The following is a 19,158-nucleotide window of genomic DNA, read 5'->3' on the forward strand; positions in this document are numbered from 1 at the left end:
TGACTCACCTCTGCGTTTTTAAATTCAGTTTAATGTTTTAATTGCTGCATTCACCTTTATTTTTTTAACCCGTTTGATGTATCAAAGTCAATGCAGAGTGCAACGTAAGACAGCTAAATGATAAAAGTGTACAATTGCGTTTTACAATAATGGTATTGCTCTTAGCCAAACTGAACTCAATTAATATTCAGTATTTAGAATATTGTCTTTTTTATTCATCAATAAAACTAAAGACTGCAACCTTCATTTTTAGTTCTTTTATTGTGCTCTACCATATTTTCATGTTGTAAATATGATGACTATGTGAATGATTGTAATTCCACATAAACCTGCATACAGGCACACAAAGTAAATGTGGTGGCTTTCGGTTTTTCTAGCAACAATAATTTGATATTTGAGATTGTGCTGACATGATTTGGGTTACTGTATATTCTCACTTGTGAATCTGCATGTCCGGAGAAGAATACTACTCTCTGACACCCACTGATAATGCAAAACCTGAAAGCCCCCTCTCTTTCTTTATCTTTAATCTGCATAGCAATGGTAAGTAGATAAATAACAACTGAGCAAACTGCATCCACAAAGGAAGACCATGAGATGCGGCTGTAAGCCCCCGGAAAAAGCAAGCAAGAGGACCATGAGTTCATATTTTATTTAATGAAAGCAACGTCTCCTTTCATATTTCTTTGTTTAAGCATGATTATTTATTGATTAGTTATTATCCATTATTATTGACAGATACATCAAGACATTGTTGTAATGTGAACAATAGAATACATATTTAAAGCTTCTGTAAATGCCAATGGCACTGAAGTGGAACATTAAATAAAAATACAGACAACACTTCTTCTGTGTCCCCACAAGTGCTGCAGCATATTGAGTTACTGTGTTATCACTACTTCATTAATGACACAAGCCACAGAGAGCAGGTGATGAGCATTTGTTGTGTGTTGTGAAAACGTCCCCTTTTCTGCACCCAGACCAGCAAGATTTGCGGCTGCGTCCACTCCAGATGGAAAACACATAAATCACCTTTGTCATCATGAAAAAGCTGCTTGTGCGGTGCAACAATCAAGTGTTTCTGCGGGCTTGGGTCGGTTTTTGCGTTGACATTTCAGCTTCATCACAGAAAACAGGCCTCTCAGACACGTTTCAGCCTCGCGGCCTTTCTCTAGCAGTCTTGTGGTCGGCAGTAAAAGAAGAGAACTTTGGGTGCCTTTGGGAGACCCTGCGCTCTCTTTGTGTTTGGTTTCCAGCAGAGTGGTCTCATCCTGTGGCCGTTTTGTTGCACGGCTTTCAGCGGATCACAGCGTAGCTATTTCTTTGTGATCAAACTGTGTGTTTAGAAGAAGAAGTTCCTCGATGTTCCGCTCAACGCGGCTTGTGAGCCAAAAATCACAGGCGTTACGTGGCGTTGTGAGTCAGAAAAAAAGAAAGTTTGTACATCGATGAGACAATATATTCAAGGTATTCTCACTGCTTTGCCAGTTTTGTTGTTGACACATTCATTGCATGCTTTAACTATATCTCCACCTAATTATTCATCCACCACTAAATAATGACACTGTGAGGAGACAAACAATAGCTTGGTTAAAGTTGCTTTTATGAAGAAAAAATGTAATACAACAAAAGTATCTAACTAGGTGTAACTTTTGTGTGATCTGTGATAACATATAATTTAACTGTAAGAGAGATTCCGAGCCAAGTGAGAGCCAAACTCTGCATCATAGACTTCACCGGCTCTTAGTGACGTAAAACAAGAGGAAAGCAGTTATGAAGAGCAAGAGAGTCCCAGTTCTAATTATGGAGAGCCAGACTAAGACCCTCATCTGGTCTTCGACATCGTCTTCGATGAGCAGCTGGGTTCCGTTACCGAGCAGTACCTGCCCACAGGAGGCCACGGCACAGCAGTAGGTCCCAGCATCAGAGGAGCTCAGGTTCGGCCTCCGCAAATGGTGTTCTCCATTGCAGGTCCCGGCGTGCACTGTGCAGCTGAAAGTCACAGAGCCTCCTGGCTGGATGGTCTCAGATGCTGGCCCCTGGACTATCCAGTTGAGGTCGGCCCCTACAATCCACAGGGGGAAACATTTTTTTTGTTGTCGCTTTTCTTGTATTTGAGTTTTAGATACATATATATATATTCAGGGCCTTTCATTTTTCTTTTTTATTAAACCTAAGAATTTATAGATATTTAATATGAGTAATATGGGAATTTTTTTTCTCAGTCCAGTTATTTTCCAATATATTTCAAATTGACAGGTGTTTCTTGGAAAGTTCATATGCCTATTCATCATCGTCACTGTTATGACTGTTGTTAGTTATTATTGTTGTTGGTGATGACGGTGGAGGTATATTTTAGTTAGTATCATCATTATCATTATTACAGTTGTTACTACGTTTATTTCTTTTATTTTACCTCATTATTAATATTGGACTGCTATTGATTACCTCCCTCTCCCCCCCTACTCACTTCACAATACCACCCTACCCCCTCCAATACAACCCACCTCTACTCCCACAGGCTGGATTACAACAACGCCACAGACCAGTAGCCTTAAACTAAAGTGTTATATAATATGTGGTGTATGTTTACTTGTTTAAACACTGAAATTTTGATCTAACACTCTTAGCAAAAGACCACAATACAAAAAAAAAGAAAAGAAAAGAGGATTGTTTGGTTTACAAATCTCGACGATCTCCAGCCAAAGCCTGATGAAAACTAAAAGCACAATACCTTTGACGCTTAGAAAGACCCCCTCTCCGAGTTCCATTATGTTGGAGTGTGAGCTTCCACAGAAATATGAGGCAGAATCAGAGAAGCGGACGTCAGAGATGTGTAGATGATTCATCCCTTCCTGTCTTTGCACAGAGAAACGAGGGTTCTTCTCCATCCAGGGGTAGACTTTGGATGGTTTATCAAATTTGTAAATACTGGACAGGAGCTCAGGCCCGCTCCCTAAGGTATGTCGGTACCAGGAGAAGTGCATCGCCACTTGGCTCTCATAGAAGCAGCGTAAAGTCACATTGTCCCCAACGCTGGCGGACACCGCCCCAGTGTCCTGCCTGACTGCTGCCGACTGACTCACCGCCGACAGGTGAACTAGGCCAAAAAGATATAATGTAAAAGAGACACATCACATTTCTCAATTAAAGTCATACACTGAATGTCTTATATGATATCTCAGACTTACGGACTCCACAGAGGGCCATGTACAGGTGCATCGTCTCAGAGGAGGACTGAGCAGGGTGACAGAGCAGGCGGCAGCTTAAAAATGGGGTTACGTTTGATTGGTTGCTAAGAGGGTCAAACTGTGTGGCTCTTTAAACATCCGCCTTGCTCTCACTGTATTTCACTGTGAGCCCGCCACGAAATGCATCTGCTGAAGACTTCCTGTTGGGAGAGTGGTGTCCTTTGTGTAAAAAAAAAAAAAAATAGTTTTGATTAGTCTTTAAAGTAAGAGGGCTTTATAGAGTGTCTATGAGGCTTCCATCCTTTCATTTATTTATTTCGTATGAATATTTTGAGACATAAAACAATTTTTTTTTTTATTACTGGACACCCCTCCAGACATGTTTTTTAGACATCTTTCAACAGACAGGAAGGACATTTCGAATACTCAAGCAGCACACTGCATAATGCAGAGGTCTGGATTTAAGAAGTGGAGCTCAGAGTACTTACTGCAGCGGGAAAGAAACAGTGGGCTTTAGAGGAGGACATTTTGGTGGACAGAGATCTGTAGTGCCTCCTATAGGGGACAAGTTGAAACACCTGCCCTTTTGGTTATACAGTACCTTCATAGTACAGCGATTCAGTCGATTAGAGAGGGAGATATATATCAGTATAATAATATATCATCTTGGAGGATGGACTGATTACACAAGAAGAGGGAGAAAGGCAGTGTACAAGCAATGGCTCCTCTGGGCTCCTCTGAGATTTAGCTGCCGCATCAGACTCTCCAACCTCGGACAGAGTGGTTCGGGGTGATCCACAGAACCGAGCCCAGCTGTATCTCCTCTATGTACGGGCCTGACAAGGAAGCTTCATTCTGTGATGGATTTCAAAGAGGGAAATTTGAAATGAGCTCTAACGTCTCCGTGGTTTTCCTTAAAATCAAGCGAGGGGATTTATCTGATGGCATTCAGATAAGTCTTCATGGTAAGATCGTGGTCATGTCTTGGTTTTGTCTTTTTCTTCATCATTGTCACAGTAGTGTGAAAACAGCAGAACGACAAATCATTTTGTCCTAATCTTTTCTTTAAGTCCATGTTGAATTGGATGATGAAGTCGAATTTCGAGACTAAAAGTAAGTTTCGTATTTACTTTTCTCAAGGTTTTGTTGATTAAGCGAGTTTCCACAATCAACAATAATTTCATCTGGAATATTAACAATGCGTGCAGCCACTATTAAGGAACGGCCAGTCTAAGTTAATAATCTTTCCTGTAGAAGAGCCTGATGGATTGAGAAACCTCATGACCGTGATCCTTGGCGGTCCGATTCTCTTCTTCACGATGGCTGTGAAAAAGGCACAGCTGACGTGTAATTTGTTGCACATCCTCTTGTATGAAGCAAAGTGTTTGGACGGCGATACCAATCGGATTTACCTTTAGTCATGTAGCTGCTAATGGAGAACTGCATCCTTAATGTTGGTATAAACTAATATTCAACTTCGGTCTCAATCATTAATCTTTCTTCCTCTTCCAGTGTTTAATTTGAACCAAGAAGCAATGCTTGGCTTTCGTCTTTTTGAAAGAACCCAAGCTAAAAGTTACGCCTCGTTGGTGCAAACCAGTGTTCGTGTACGTTATGTGACTGAAACTGAGCTTCAAGAAGTCCAGAAAAACAATTTGGCAGGAAGAGTCAAATGGTCTGTCAGGGGGAGGGAGGAGTGAGCGGGGGACACATCACTTCACAGGAAGAGACAGCGAGTCGGTGAAAACTGACCTACTTGCTTTTTGAGTAAAAGCAGCATTTGTATTAGTACAGGAGTGAAGCAGCCCCCAGTGGTGACAAACGTTGTCTCCACCACAGGAAGACTTCAGCCGTGACCACAAACATCAAACGACTTCCTGTTTTCAAAGACCAAGAGTGATGCTGCTTTTTCTAAAGTGCATAGCGATGTCTTTCAACACTGATGCACAAAATAATGGAAGCTACAGAGGTGTAGCAATCCATAAAAATGAAAATCATCACCTTCTTTCGAATATGGAGCTACGGGAAACCATTCATTTAAATCTAGTGTGTGTGTGTGTGTGTGTGTGTTTCTCACGCTGTTTGTCCCGGACATGTTGTCGCGTTGTGATCTGAAGTGACGGAAGGGATTACAAGGTTACTCCAGTGGAAGAGATGTGCGACTGAAACAAAAACCAGATGCCAGGAGGCCCCATGTCCACCTCTTCTCCTCCAGAACACTATAGTGCCCATTTCCCACCTTCTTCAAAGCCGTGTTGTACAACTGAGCTGAAGGTCACGAGGCCTCTAAAGTCAAACCTTAAATAGCACCTGATGTGAGACCAGATTTGACTGTATTTCGCTCTATTTGACTGGATATAGTGACTTTTATTCATTTTATAATTGTCTCTATTGCAATCCATCTCTTTTCAAGCCGTCATCTTCTTTACAGACCACACCAACAGTATTGCTGTTAATTGTCAACCAGGATACCTACCGTACCCCCTCGGCTTGCACTGCGTCATGTGAATGCAATTCTTACCCTCTCCTGCGTTTGCACCAATGCGTACTAAAATAACTGGCGGCAAAGTAGTCAAATCGCTGCTTGCGCTGATCTTTGTGCTGACACATGGTACGGTAGGTTATTGTGTGGTCAGTGATCGACAAGGTAAAGATAGAAAAACCCACCTTCCTCTTTAAACCTCAGTGATTTGAAGCTCCATTGCAGAGAGACGATCGCACGCGCCACGATGAGCTTGACTGTGAGGTCAGCTTTACTTCTCTGCAGCCTCAGTAAGTACTGGCATTGATTTTTGCTCTCAAAATGTACTCCGTGGTTGACTTGTGTTTAGTTTAATAACCCAAGAGCAAAACTGAATTTAGCTGCTGCTGCAGTTGTTTAGGGGCATTGTTTTCTGTTTGCTGCGTTATCATCTGAGGGCTAAATCTCTCTGCTGTTTGTTTCAGGCTGGATCTCTGTCTCAGCGTCTGAGTCCCAGACTGTGGAGGTCCAGGCTGGTTTAGACGCCACGCTGCTGTGCTCCAACTTTTCCAGTTCTCCCACTCAGATATTCTGGTTCACACTGGTCAACAGGACCCAGCCCCGCTGTATTTCCTCCATGTACAATTCTATTGAGCCCGCTTCGTTCCTGCAGTGGAGTTGAAAATGGCAAATTTGAAATGACATCCAACGCCTCCACTGTCTTCCTCAAAATCAAGCACGTGGATGTGTCTGACTCCGGGTTGTATTTTTGTGGATTTTACATAAGCAGATACTCAGTAATTGTCGGTGCAACATATTTAAAAATTCAAGGTAAGATTGAGTGCCATTTAGCTGCTAACACAAAAGAAGCACACAGTATGTATCTTAGTTCTTATGTCAAACGAGATGAATAACGTGAAGAATTTGCCGTCATCATCTGTAAAGGCAGGGCTGAAACCTTCTCCCTGCCTCTCATTAAGATTTGTCACGCGGATTAGAATTTGTCAACTGATGGAATAAGGTCATTTATCTGTCTTAATATTAGACAGATCTGAATGAAGTAGTTCCCTCAAAACATGTCATTTGATCGTCGCTCTGCGGAAAAGCAGAGCGTCTAATAGAATCGTCTTTCTCGCAGAGGAGTCTGGTGAAATGACAAACCCGATGAGCGCGATCCTGAGCGGAGTGACTCTTGTGCTCGCTAAGGTCGTCATCGGCCTTGCTGTCAAAATGAGGCAACTTCAGGCAGGTACCCTCTTTTGTTTATGTTGCTTTTGCACATCCTCTTGTCAATATCCTGTCGCCAAACTGCGTCAACACCCGATTGGCCTATTATTCATTTCAGGAACCTAATATAGACAGGAAAATATACATTTCTACAGAACCCTGCTTATCAATATGTATCAATAGCAGCTTGTATGAATAAGCACCAGATCAGACGGATTGTTTCAGTCACTCAACAGCTAATGGAGAAGAAAACCCACAGTGATAATAGGTGAATCCATTTTTGACTCAATGCTGACTCTGAAAGAATCAGAAAATCACCACTTTTGCAGCTTTTCGGGCCCAAGAGAAAGAGAATTCAGTTCTACGTTTGGAGTTTGTCTTTGTCCACAATTATATTTATTCTATTCAGTTCATATCCAGTATCTGTCGGGCTATATCGTGTCACGTCACCACATTGAGACTGTAAATACCCTTTCACAGAACGCGGGCTCTGAGCACCTGAACTACGCAGCTGTGACCAAAAAAGAAGAGAGCTGGAGCCAAGTGTTATTTATGCTGCCCCCAGACAGACTCAGGAGGCAACTGGAACTGACGTTATATCATATTAACGTGCTTTGGGGGCTTTTGTATGGCCCGTTGGTGAAAGCAATACACACTCTTGCCGCAACATTTCATTTTGCAATAAAGATTTGATGTTGATGATTCATTTGCAAGTGCCTTCGTGCTGCAGAGCAGCATTTCCTCTCTCTCTCTCTCTCTCTCTCTCTCTCTCTCTCCCTCTCAGTCTGTTAAGCAAAAAAAAAAACATATGGCTGGTGTTTGATGTAGGAAGAGGCAGTGAAGACACCGATGATTTTCTCATAGTGAGAGTTGGATGGAGGTCTGAGGCCGTGGAGGGGAGACAGGAAGAGACAGCACAGTGTGGTCTGAGCACAGCCGAGGTGAAACCCATAAGGCCTGTTAGAGCAAAGGTTTCTAAACATAAGTGAGCAGTAAATACTGGCTGAGAGCATTAACTGCATCTAGAGCTGCACAGAAGTTTTGGAAAACCCACGCAGCATGTCAATGTCAAAAGTGAATATTTTTACTGTGATATCATAACGTGTGGGAAATGATATGCTGATGTGTCACGGACAGATGTGCGTACAAAACACTGAGGCGCGGCAGGTCGAAGAAAAGGGACTTTACTTCACCAATGTTCAAATTACACAGCAGGTTACCTTCCGACTCAGAGGGTCTCTTTGAGTTTACTCGTTCGCTCTGCACGCATCCACTCGAAGAACGAGCGAGAGCAGGGACTCGGCAACTGACCTCTCGCTCAGTGAGCCACCCAGCATGAGCCGAAGAACGAGTGAGCCACTGCTCAGCGGCAATGAAACAGAAACGGAAGGCGAGAACACACGATTAACATCTATTGAGTTAAATAAAATAAAAAAAATATAATAAAGAACCAAAGGAGTCATTCATGAGTCGATTTGCTGGTGGCAAGTGAAAGAAACGAACCGGGTTGCTTAAAAGAACCGGTCTTCTCATCACTAATCTCCAGCTGAATTGATCAAAAGACCAACTTTGTTGTCTTCACTTCTGGCGTCTTACTTCCTTATCTTGACGAGACGTGTTTCTCAGGGGTGGAAAATCCTGGTGCTTTGTCTGGGAAGTGTCCCAGTGGCACCTGTATTAATGGAGAGGTGAGAAGGTGAGAGGTCTCAGCAAAAAGGAGTTTGGAATTCCTCAAAGTGACTGCTGTCTGGGGAGACAGTAACTCCACTGGGATCACTACACATCTTTTTGAAAAGATGCCTGCCGGCGTTCGAACAACTACCCACTTCTTGCAGGTGCAAACACAATAAAAAAGGGGACAGGGTCCTCAATCTGTTCTTACGACTATGTAGGAATGCCTCGTTGTCGTCACCTCAGGGTGAAAGGCCGGCCGTCATAGAGAAGGGGAGACGCGATAAGTTTAAATACGGGGATAAAGGAGCACATTTCCAGACAGTCTCTCCTGCGAGACAGCTGGCGTTGCACTCGGCGGTTCACACGAAAGAAAGTGACAAAAATAGTCGTGTCAAGAATGAAAAAACAAAACAAAAACAAAGCTAGAGAGGGAAGTTGGCCCCTTTCTCACTTCCGCACAGCTGAACAATGATGGCATGTGGAGGGTGTGAATGCAGGGTCTTCGCTTTCGGAAAGTTACAGAAAGGGTCAGACACAGACGGCCCCCTTCACTCATCAATTATATCGACAGTTGGCTGGAAGGAACGCCATGCAAGTTTGGATTCAGCCAGAGGTGTATTCCTTATGGTTTTATATCATTTTTTGAGCGCTGTTTGGGCGTACGGGTCAATATTATTTCATGCATACGAATAAACTTTCCTCCTTCTATTTTCTCCTTTTAACGTCCCCCCTCGTTCTCTTTCTCCCGCGCCGTCCATTTTTTCCTCCACCCTGCTCGGCAACGCACTTTTGGCGCCAACCCTCTCGCCTTTGGAGGCATGCAGGAGGTCAATTTGAACAGCTCGATAAGTGAGAAAAGAGATCCCACCACTTAAGATGAGAGCACACTTCCTGGAGCTGAAGTTCAATAACGGACATTGCAGAGCTGCAGTCAGACGCGCTATGAGGAACTGTACCTTAATAACAGCTTTAATTCTCTGCAGCATCAGTAAGTAACTGTCTTGTTATTACATTTATTAAGAGGTATTGTTGACCTTCCAACGAACAAGTACATCCCGTGCTTGTTTCAGGCTGGATCTCTGTCTCAGCGTCTGAGTCTCAGACCGTGGAGGTCCAGCGTGGTGAGAATGCCACGCTGCTGTGCTCCAACATGTCCAGGACTCCAGCCACGACAACCTGGTTCAGGGTGGTCAACGGAACCAAGGCCAGCTGCGTCTCCGCCATGACCAGCGCCGGCACCAACGCTTTGTACTGTGATGGGATTCAAGCAGGCAAATTTGAAATGAGATCCAACACCTCCACTGTCTTTCTCACAATTAAGGCAGTGGATTTATCTGACTCAGGGCTGTATCTCTGTGGATTTTACGTCAAAGGACAAACACTTTTAAGTGTGATACATTTAAGTGTTGAAGGTAAGATTATTATAAAATCCTGTGGTGTCCGTTCTTCTGTCATGTCACTCACTGTGATTGCTAATGTAATAATTTCCCTAAAAGGACATACTATTTAACCATTGTCTAAACTGGAGACTGGAAGTTAAAATAAATGTATCTTACTTTTGTTAAAAGGCAGCGATAAATCTCACGATGACGCCAACAGAAAGTCTGAAAGTAAGACTCTCTTAAAGATTTCTTTTGTGCAGATTCACTGCTAGTCATCTTCAGATAAAAACAGGATGGCTACCTTTTGGGAAAACAGAGTCTAATCATATTGTCTTTCTTTTAGCAGACTCAGACAGAATAACAATGCTGACGAGCGTGATCCTGGGCGGTCTGACCGTTTTCCTCGTCATGGTCATCGTTGGTCTTGTTGTTAAAGTCAGGAAACTTCAGACGGGTACCTTTTTAAACGCCACAGTTTCTATCTTGCTTTTGGTTGACGGCCTTTTCGCTTCTGCAAAGTGTGAATATGTTGAAAGAATACAGATTTTGTCACCTGATTAGACGATTGTCTCTGTCACTCAGCTGCCAGTGAAGAACAGAATCCCCGACAGCGTGAGGTGAACAAAGTGTTACGGTTCATCATCCAGTCATTATTTCGTTTTTTTTTCTCTCCAGATTTCAGCGTGGTAAGATAAGTGACCGTAAATACTCCTTTTTAACAGAATCTGGACTCCGCTGACCTGAACTACGCAGCAGTGGCTTTCTGTCCAAAAGGAAGAAGGAGAGAAGTGGAGCCGAACGTTGTGTATTCTGCTACTAGATAGACTCAAGAGGCAACAATGAAGTGCAAGCGATTCTTTATAATATTCATCTGCAGTTGTGCTTTTGTGTGGGTGGTCGCTGGCGAGCTAAACAATCACTTTGTCAAAGAAAAAAAGAAATAAAAATGTGCTATCTTCTTCCTTGGTGGTGAGTTGTAATTCTCACCCCTGAGACGTAATTAGAGTGCATCGATACAGACAGCAGATAGTTTAAATGCGGACTTAAGAGACTGTGCGTCTGTACTGGCATGGGGAAGAAAAATACAACAATGCAGCAGCCACCCAGCTTAACACCCTGGCTGTGTTTTTGTTTTAGTTTTTTAAACGGAACCGTAACTAAGTCTACTGTGGTAATAAAACTGTAACTGGCCTTCATCGGAAACGCACCGAACAAAAATATCACTCTTACTATGATTTGCTTTTATCTCACATTTGCAGCCCTCGTCTCCTAAAGTAAAAAACCCTCCCATACGACTAAATTGCTTTCACTCAACACACGTGGGCACATTTCTACCGAGAGGGACCGCTCACTTTGATTTCATTCTTAATTTCAGCATAAGCCGTTAATATGCCGACAAGCTGAGCACAGCTTCTCCTTTTGCCTGTGGTAAATGTCCATGAGACACTTGTGGCCGTGACACCGAATAAACTAAAGAACACTCCGCCTCTTTACGTTGACACCTCTCTCAGTGGAGCACACTTCAGAGCTGCAGTCCTGCTGTACGCATCACAATGAACCTCACCTTGATAACAGCTTTACTCTGTAAGTATGTCTTAATAAATCTTTCTATACAAATATTGCTACAGCAACCAAACAGCTCTGGAACTTAGAAATCCCTTGTTGATTACATCATTTTCCGTGCATTGTTTGGCTCCTGTCGTGTTGTTTGTTTCAGGCTGGATCTCCCGTCTCTGTTTCTGAGTTTCACGCTGTGGAGTTCAGCCTGGTGAAGAGGTCACACTGCTGTGCTCCAACTTTAGCAGGCTTATAACTCACGTGCTCTGGTTCAGACTGGACGACAGACCCAACGTCAGCTGCATCTCCTCTATGTTGAACTCTGACAGCGATGCTTCATACTGTGATGGATTTCAAAATGGCAAATTTAACATGGCGTCCAACACCACTGCCCTCTTTCTCAAGATCAACCGAGTAGATTCATCTGACTCTGGACTGTATTTCTGTGGATTGAAGTCCAATGGAAACCCAGTAATTGTCAGTGGGACATATCTAAAGGTTCAAGGTAAGATTGTTGTTTCGTGTTTCGTGTCTTCTGTTTAGAAAGAAACAGACATGTGCCCTGTTTGAAGGTCACTAAAGGCAAAGTGTAAAAGTAAGATTGCCCTTGTAGAAGTGTTTGATGGAATAACAAAGGCTTTTTCTTGGTCTGTCCATTTACCTACTTGTCAAATCTAAAGCCACCAGAGATAAAGTACAGAGAGCCTGATTTAATAACACTGTAGATCCTGTAGAAAATCCTCCTGGACAAACGAGCCTGACTGTCATCCTGGGTGCTGTGACTGTGTTCCTCGTCGTAGTTGTCACTGGTATGGCCGTCAAACTTCAGACAGGTACTTGATGGAAGCTGCCTTATACTTGTTTTATACTTGTTTTATACTTGTTTTATGAAGTTCTTTCAATGTGATGAACATATCCCGAAACGTCGTGTTCGGCAACTTGCATTAATTGCAACGATCTCCAAACATGACTGTCAGTTAAATGTATTGTCTCCATCTTTCAGCTGGTACTGACAAACAGGATCCACAACGCAGTGAGGTGAACATTTCCATCCTTTCACGTTGTGTGGTGCTTAAAAGGTGCTGGAAATCACTTCGGGTCATTTATCAGTGAATTTTATTTCTGCTCACCAACTCCAGCGGAGTCTGGACTCTGATGACCTGAAGGACGCGGCGATGACTTCGTATCCAACAACAATGAGCGGCAGGAAGCGGCAGTCAGAGAGAGAAGTGGAAGCCCGCGTTATCTATGCTGCCAGCAGATAAGACGCAAGAAGCTCATTCGACTCCAGCTCCATCGTTCTGTCAAAATAATAAGAGTTTTTGTGGTAGAATCTTACGGAAGCGTGCAGCTGCCACGCCAGACGAAGAAAAACGGATCAGGATCACGTTATGACTTGAAAGGTTTATTGCTATAAACGAGAGGTTTTTCACCTCACAAGATGTTTTCTCGTCTGAGCACAGCTGAAGAGAAAATCATGAGGCCTGTTTGATCAAAGCTCTGTGAGAATAGAATCTGAAATAAAGCGGTGAATACTGGCTGTCTTTCTCCTTTCTTTCTTCCTCTTCTTTGTAGAAAAGCCTTTGCAAAACACACAGTACATCAATATAGCAACCGGAGTGTGACGTCGAAGTAAGCGCGTGTAACGGCGCATGGCGAGTCTCTAAAGATGCTGCCCATCATTTCCTCTGTGGCGACACACAGCGCTGTCTGCATCAGTGAGGTATCTATATCTGTACCATCAATAAGATCACAAACCAGGAGAAGCTCAGGCCTTCAGCTCTCTGCATCACAACCGCACGCAGCAAAGGCCTTCACGTCCCCCGAAGATTAAAAAAAAGAAAAAAGCTTTTGTATTTGTAGAAATGTGGTTGTTGAGCATCGTGTTTGTGACAAATGTACCTCAAACTGTGTCACTGCCCCCCCCCCCCCCCCCCCCCCCATCACAGGGTCACACTTAACAGACTCCACACTCGCACAAACTCACGTTGCTGCTTACTTGTGAAAAGAAGCCCGTTGCAGGTGCACAAGGTGACACTCGCGCAGTGCCGTGTCAAAAAGCTCTTCACTCTGCTGAAGGCTGCGCATGTTTAAGACAACGGCAGGTCACAGCAGGTGAACATCCCGTCCATCTCCAGCCGTGAGATGCATTTGAAGCTGCTGATTTGAAGGCGTGCGAACACAAACCCAGCAACTGTCATTGGCCAGGTAAGATTTCAACTGCTATTGAGCAGGTTTTCAGACACCTTGGAAAACTGCGGAAATTACGATTCTATTACATTCAAAAATGATTTCCAGGACTCTGAACGAATGCATGCAGTGACTACTTCACACTTCCTTATGCTGTGCAGACCCATACACACATTATAGATCTCTTGTGGACTTCTAAACTTAGATTAACTAAAGTGTTGCCTGTTCTCCTCGCAGCTGTTATCTTGCGCTCAGCTTTCATGCTGTCAGTCTGAGCCGGCGGATAAAGTAAAGAACACTCCGCCTCTTTACGTTGTGACCACTCTCAACTGGAACACAGTTCAGTCACAGACGTTTGAGTGGAGCAGTCGCACTGTGCTCACAATGATGAACTTTACCTTGATAACAGCTTTACTCTGTGCCTTCAGTAAGTACGTCACCGATTGCTTCTCGGTGCAACAATTGCCAGCTTTCCTTCAGTTCAGTGATTTCCGTGCATTGTTTGGCTCCTGTCGTGTTGTTTGTTTCAGGCTGGATCTCCGTCTCTGTTTCTGAGTTTCACGCTGTGGAGGTTCAGCCTGGTGAAGAGGTCACACTGCTGTGCTCCAACTTTAGCAGGCTTATATCTCACGTGCTCTGGTTCAGACTGGACGACAGACCCAACGTCAGCTGCATCTCCTCTATGTTGAACTCTGACAGCGATGCTTCATACTGTGATGGATTTCAAAATGGCAAATTTAACATGACGTCCAACACCACTGCCCTCTTTCTCAAGATCAACCGAGTAGATTCATCTGACTCTGGACTGTATTTCTGTGGATCGAAGTCCAATGGAAACCCAGTAATTGTCAGTGGGACATATTTAAAGGTTCAAGGTAAGATTGTTGTTTCGTGTTTTGTGTCTTCTGTTTAGAAAGAAACAGACATGTGCCCCTTTCAGTCACTGTCAAAATAAGCACTGACCCACAAGAGGCAGAATAATAATATTATCTTTCTTGTAGAAGCGTTTGATGGACTAACAAAGCTGACGGGTGTCATCCTGGGTGCTCTGATTATTTTACTCGTTTTGGTCGTCGTCGGTCTGGTTGTCAAAATCAGAAAACTTCATGCAGGTACTCATGTGCCCTTAAGTCGCAAATGCAGAGCTTCCTGTTGGCCAAAACGCATTAACAGCAGTATTTCTGAACAACTAACTGACCAGATGTTTCTGTCATTTAGCTCACAAACAGGGACAGAATCCACAACACAGTGAGGTAATCAAATGTTGTATGCTCTCTGGTTCAAGTCGTGTCTCAGTTTAACGGCTTTATTTTTCTTACATAATCAGCCGAGTGAGATGACTGTAAATATCTTTTTAATGTGCAGAACCTGGGCTCCGACCACCTGAACTATGCAGCCCTGAGTTTCCAAAAAGCAAAAAGCAGAAGAAGAACTGCGTCAGAGAACCATCCGGAGCCACATGCTGTGTACGCTGCCACCCGATAGGACTCAGGAAACATCTGGGACAGCAGCTCGAAAAAAAAAAAAATCTAATTTTGTAATAAAGATTCTGTATTCTTGCAAATTGTACTGCCTCCGCCTCAAATGTTAATCCACTCTTTCTTACTTCTTGTGTTTGTCTTAGATCGTAATCCGAGAGCGAAATATTATGAAAGTTGTTGAAATGTTGTCTGAAATGTTAACAGCCTGGGTGTCTATGGCCGAGATACAGACACTACAACAGCTGTTCAGTTGGTGTCGGTATCAGCCTAAAGCGAAGATCTATTCTCTCCAGTGTGTCACCTTCACGGCGTAAGCGTCAGCCGAGAACAACGCGGCGCAGCAGCATGTGTACACCATGTTACTCCTAGGGTGCAACACGGAGCTGATTTTACTGTTAGCTACGACAAATGATCATTTTCATGACTGATTATTCTGCTGATTATATCTTCAATGAGCTGAATAATTATTTAGTCTATAAAATGGCAGATAACGGGGGGGGGGGGGGAATGCATTTCCCAAGTTCCCTGAGCCATATTTGCTCTGAAAGATTAAATGGTTTATTCATCACCTGTGTATAGAAAATGCAATGTGGTGTCCTCCTCAGGTGGTACTAAAAGAATACTGTGTAAATAGAAAATAATGCGCTGAAGACAATGTATTAGACAAAGCAGAGGATACACAGCCATAATCTCAAAAGCTGGAGTCCAGATCCAGCCATCCGATATTCAGCTTACAGCGATATAAAACAAGGAAAAACAACACATCTTCACGTTTGGGAGGCCAGAACCATCAATTGTTTTGGGTTTTCACTTGAAAAAAAAAAAATGAAGACGAAGGTTTCATTCAATATCAAAATTACTGTCAGGGAGTTTTCTGTTCATCGAGTGATTGGTTAATCAGACTAAAAGAAATGCAGTCAGCGAGAGAAGTGTCGTCAGTGACAGGTCTCGTGGCCTCCGGGAGAAAACAACACTGCTGATTTGATTTATCTTTTGCAGTTTTATTGATAACGGAGGCAACGCGACAAACAGCACTGTCTGCATCACGACTGAGGTCTCGGCGACAGGAAGCTCAGCCTCCAGCTCTCTGCATCGTAACCACACACAGCAAAGGGCTTCATGCTCCCGCAGAACAACAAAAAATACTTCACAGAGTCACAGGTCACACTTAACACCTTGACAAGACTCACACCACCACCAGCGTCTTTCAGACGCACTCAGTCTTTTGCAGCCGTTTGCAGCGACACCATGGATCTCTAACAAGAGACACACATTTCAATAAAATGAAAAACCTTGATTTGCACACAGCTACATTTTCCCTTGACCAGCCATAGTCCATCTGTGTTTTGAACCTACACATTGAACCTTGTCTGCAGCACTGAAAGTTCTTACGTGTCTTGTAGCTGCATTTCTGGAAAACTCCAGAACATAAAGACAGCTGGGATCCATGCTTCTTTTACAGGTGGGTGTCACATGATGGTGCTAAATGTTGAGTGCACTGCCACCAGAGAGACTCAGGACACAACTGGAACTGCAACTCTGAGTGACACTTAATCTGTATTATCATCAGCAAAATGGGATGGTTCTAAAAGTCCCAACCGCAGGAAGGGTGGCCTTCAGCTGCATGCTATTTTTACTTACTTTCACAAGCAACAGCCACGGCAACGCAGCAAATGATAATTCAACAGGTAACCTTTTGTCTATAGCTCCCTTTTGTTGTTGCCGACACACATTTTGCAGCACCGACGAAGACCACAATGCATCAAATGGTTTAATGGTTGCAATTAAGAATATCAGTGAGGTATCTATATCTGCATCATGGGTGAGGTCCTCAGCACTCTGCATCACAGCCACACACACACACACACACACACACACACACACACAACCAAGGCCCTCACGTTCCACGACATCAATAAAGCCCCCTCATGACATTAAATCTATTTATGGCGTATTTACTGCACTTCCTGTTGTCCAAATCCATCTCTAAAAGTGGGACGGACCACAGCAAAGCGACAGTGGGCGCAGCAGCTCCCGTCCACCTCCACTGTCAGTGCCCATCACCTTTGAGCCTACTGATCATGGGCTCGATAGCAAAACGACAGCACTTTAAAACTGTAACCCAAATGAACTTCTATCAACACGACAAAAAAAATCAGTCATTCCACACACAAACAATTGGCCCCTCTGTTGAGGGTTACGGTTACTTTCTACAGAACAAGATGACAAAATGGAAAATCTGTGTAGATTTTGAGAGTCCCTGGAATAACACTAAGAATATGAGCGGAATTCCCAACATGGGCTTCAGCGTAAGCCCCCCCAAACTCCACCACACTACTCATCGCCACCCCGAGACGTGAAATTAGTTCGACGTCGTGCGGTCGCATAAACTTCATCAGTCGCTCCTTAAGGCTTTGGTTTTGTGGGGGCTTGTCTTGTCTGGTGTGATCAGTGTGAATAACAGGATACAGTATGAATTTTAAAAATTGCCCCGCCTCTTCAAACCCCCTGACAGCAGCTCAGTGTTGTGTTATTTCAGTAGCACGATCATACCGCACAATGGGGAACCTAACCTTGACGACAGCCTTACTTCTCTGCAGCTTCAGTGAGTACTGAGTGGCATTACATGAAAGGCCATTGATTTACATTCCTCTTGCTCTCTCAGCAAAGTGATCAGTATTTCTGCTGTCTTTATCCAGGCCGGGTCTCTGTCTCAGTGTCTGAGTATCAGACTGTGGACGCCCAGTCTGGTGAAGAGGTCACGCTGCAGTGCTCCAACTTTTCAAGTGCTCTCTCTCAGGTATTCTGGTTCAGAGCGGTCAAGAGATCCGAGCCCCGTTGCATCGGCTTCATGTACCAGCCTTTTAAGGCTGCTTCCCCCTGTGACGGATTACAAAAGGGAAAATTTGAACTGAGGTCCAACATATCTACCCTCTTTCTCGAAATCAAGCAAGTGGATTCATCGGACTCCGGACTGTATTTCTGTGGATATTACATCAGCAAACACCCGCTTATTGTCGGCGCAGCGTATTTAGAGGTCCGAGGTGAGATTGTTGCAACGTTTGGTCTGTCTTTTTGAGTGATGTGGCCTATTTGGTGCTCGCCAAAAGAAGGATTTTGATGGCATACTATCAGCTTAATATTTCACTTGGGTGAACCTCGTGATGTGGAATTAAGTTTGAGATTTTAGATTCATCGGATAATTTCGATTCTTAAATTCTTCCTGCCCCACGTTAACATTTCTGTCAGTCATTTACATATCAATCAGATCTCAGAGCAATTCTTCATTTCTTCCTTGTAGAAGTGTTTGATCTGATGGGTGTGACCCTGGGCGGCCTGATTATTTTCCTTGTTACCGTCATCATTTGTCTGGCTGTTAAAATCAAAAATCTTCAGAAAGGTAATTGTACTTGGTTTTACTGTATTTTCACATCCCTAATTAACCCTAACCCTATTTAACAAAATGCAACAGCAATACTGTTCAATAGTGTCGGTCAACATATCGTTTCTGTCATTTAGCTCATGTTGAAGAAGAGAATCCACAACAGACAGAGGTGAAGTGTATTTTTTTACATGTTTGCAAGGTGCTGCCGTCACTTCCAAGTCATTTGTCAGTTGACTGATGTTGCCTTGTTATTGTCAGCTGCGTGAGATGACTGAAAATACTTGTGTTCACAGGGCTCAGACGACGTGGACTACGCAGCGGTGACTTTTCATTCGAAAACAAAAAGAAAGGAGCCTGCATCAGAAAGAGAAGGGGAGCCAAGTGCTATTTATTCAGCCACCAGATAGACCTGGGAAGCACCTGGAACCGCAGCTTAAAGTGGAACTTGGGTTTATTATTAATACACTGGTGTGTTTTAGTGTGGTTGGTGGGTGCACCATAGTATCAAAGTTACTATCTTGTTGTTAAATAAAGTCCAACTTTGTGACAGAGAATACTCTTGTTGATTTTTTTTTTTTTATCATTGTACGCTCTTTTATTGCTTCCTGTG

The 19,158-nt window shown here is 43.5% G+C and overlaps 3 protein-coding genes and 1 pseudogene across 3 annotated transcripts; 3 read left to right on the forward strand and 1 right to left on the reverse strand.

Moving 5' to 3' along the window:
• Positions 1–1,733: 1,733 nt before the first annotated feature.
• On the reverse strand, positions 1,734–3,222 carry LOC139306302 (immunoglobulin kappa light chain-like). The gene is made up of 3 exons (XM_070930243.1): positions 3,192–3,222; positions 2,735–3,100; positions 1,734–2,065 (listed from the first exon to the last, which is right to left on the reverse strand). The coding sequence occupies exons 1-3, from the start codon at positions 3,220–3,222 to the stop codon at positions 1,734–1,736; spliced, it is 729 nt and encodes a 242-aa protein (XP_070786344.1).
• A 2,698-nt stretch (positions 3,223–5,920) lies between these two features.
• LOC139306303 (uncharacterized) lies at positions 5,921–12,333 on the forward strand (annotated as a pseudogene).
• A 1,733-nt stretch (positions 12,334–14,066) lies between these two features.
• On the forward strand, positions 14,067–15,222 carry LOC139305873 (uncharacterized). The gene is made up of 5 exons (XM_070929826.1): positions 14,067–14,109; positions 14,213–14,557; positions 14,684–14,794; positions 14,901–14,935; positions 15,048–15,222. Exons 1-5 carry the CDS (start codon positions 14,067–14,069, stop codon positions 15,165–15,167), a joined length of 654 nt encoding a protein of 217 aa, XP_070785927.1. The 3' UTR covers positions 15,168–15,222.
• A 2,500-nt stretch (positions 15,223–17,722) lies between these two features.
• On the forward strand, positions 17,723–19,076 carry LOC139306304 (uncharacterized). Its single transcript, XM_070930244.1, has 5 exons — positions 17,723–17,768; positions 17,863–18,207; positions 18,465–18,563; positions 18,683–18,717; positions 18,842–19,076. Exons 1-5 carry the CDS (start codon positions 17,723–17,725, stop codon positions 18,953–18,955), a joined length of 639 nt encoding a protein of 212 aa, XP_070786345.1. The 3' UTR covers positions 18,956–19,076.
• Positions 19,077–19,158: the final 82 nt, after the last annotated feature.

The sequence above is a fragment of the Enoplosus armatus genome, chromosome 23 (genome assembly GCF_043641665.1).
Source record: "Enoplosus armatus isolate fEnoArm2 chromosome 23, fEnoArm2.hap1, whole genome shotgun sequence".
In the NCBI taxonomy this organism is placed as follows: Eukaryota; Metazoa; Chordata; class Actinopteri; order Centrarchiformes; family Enoplosidae; genus Enoplosus; species Enoplosus armatus.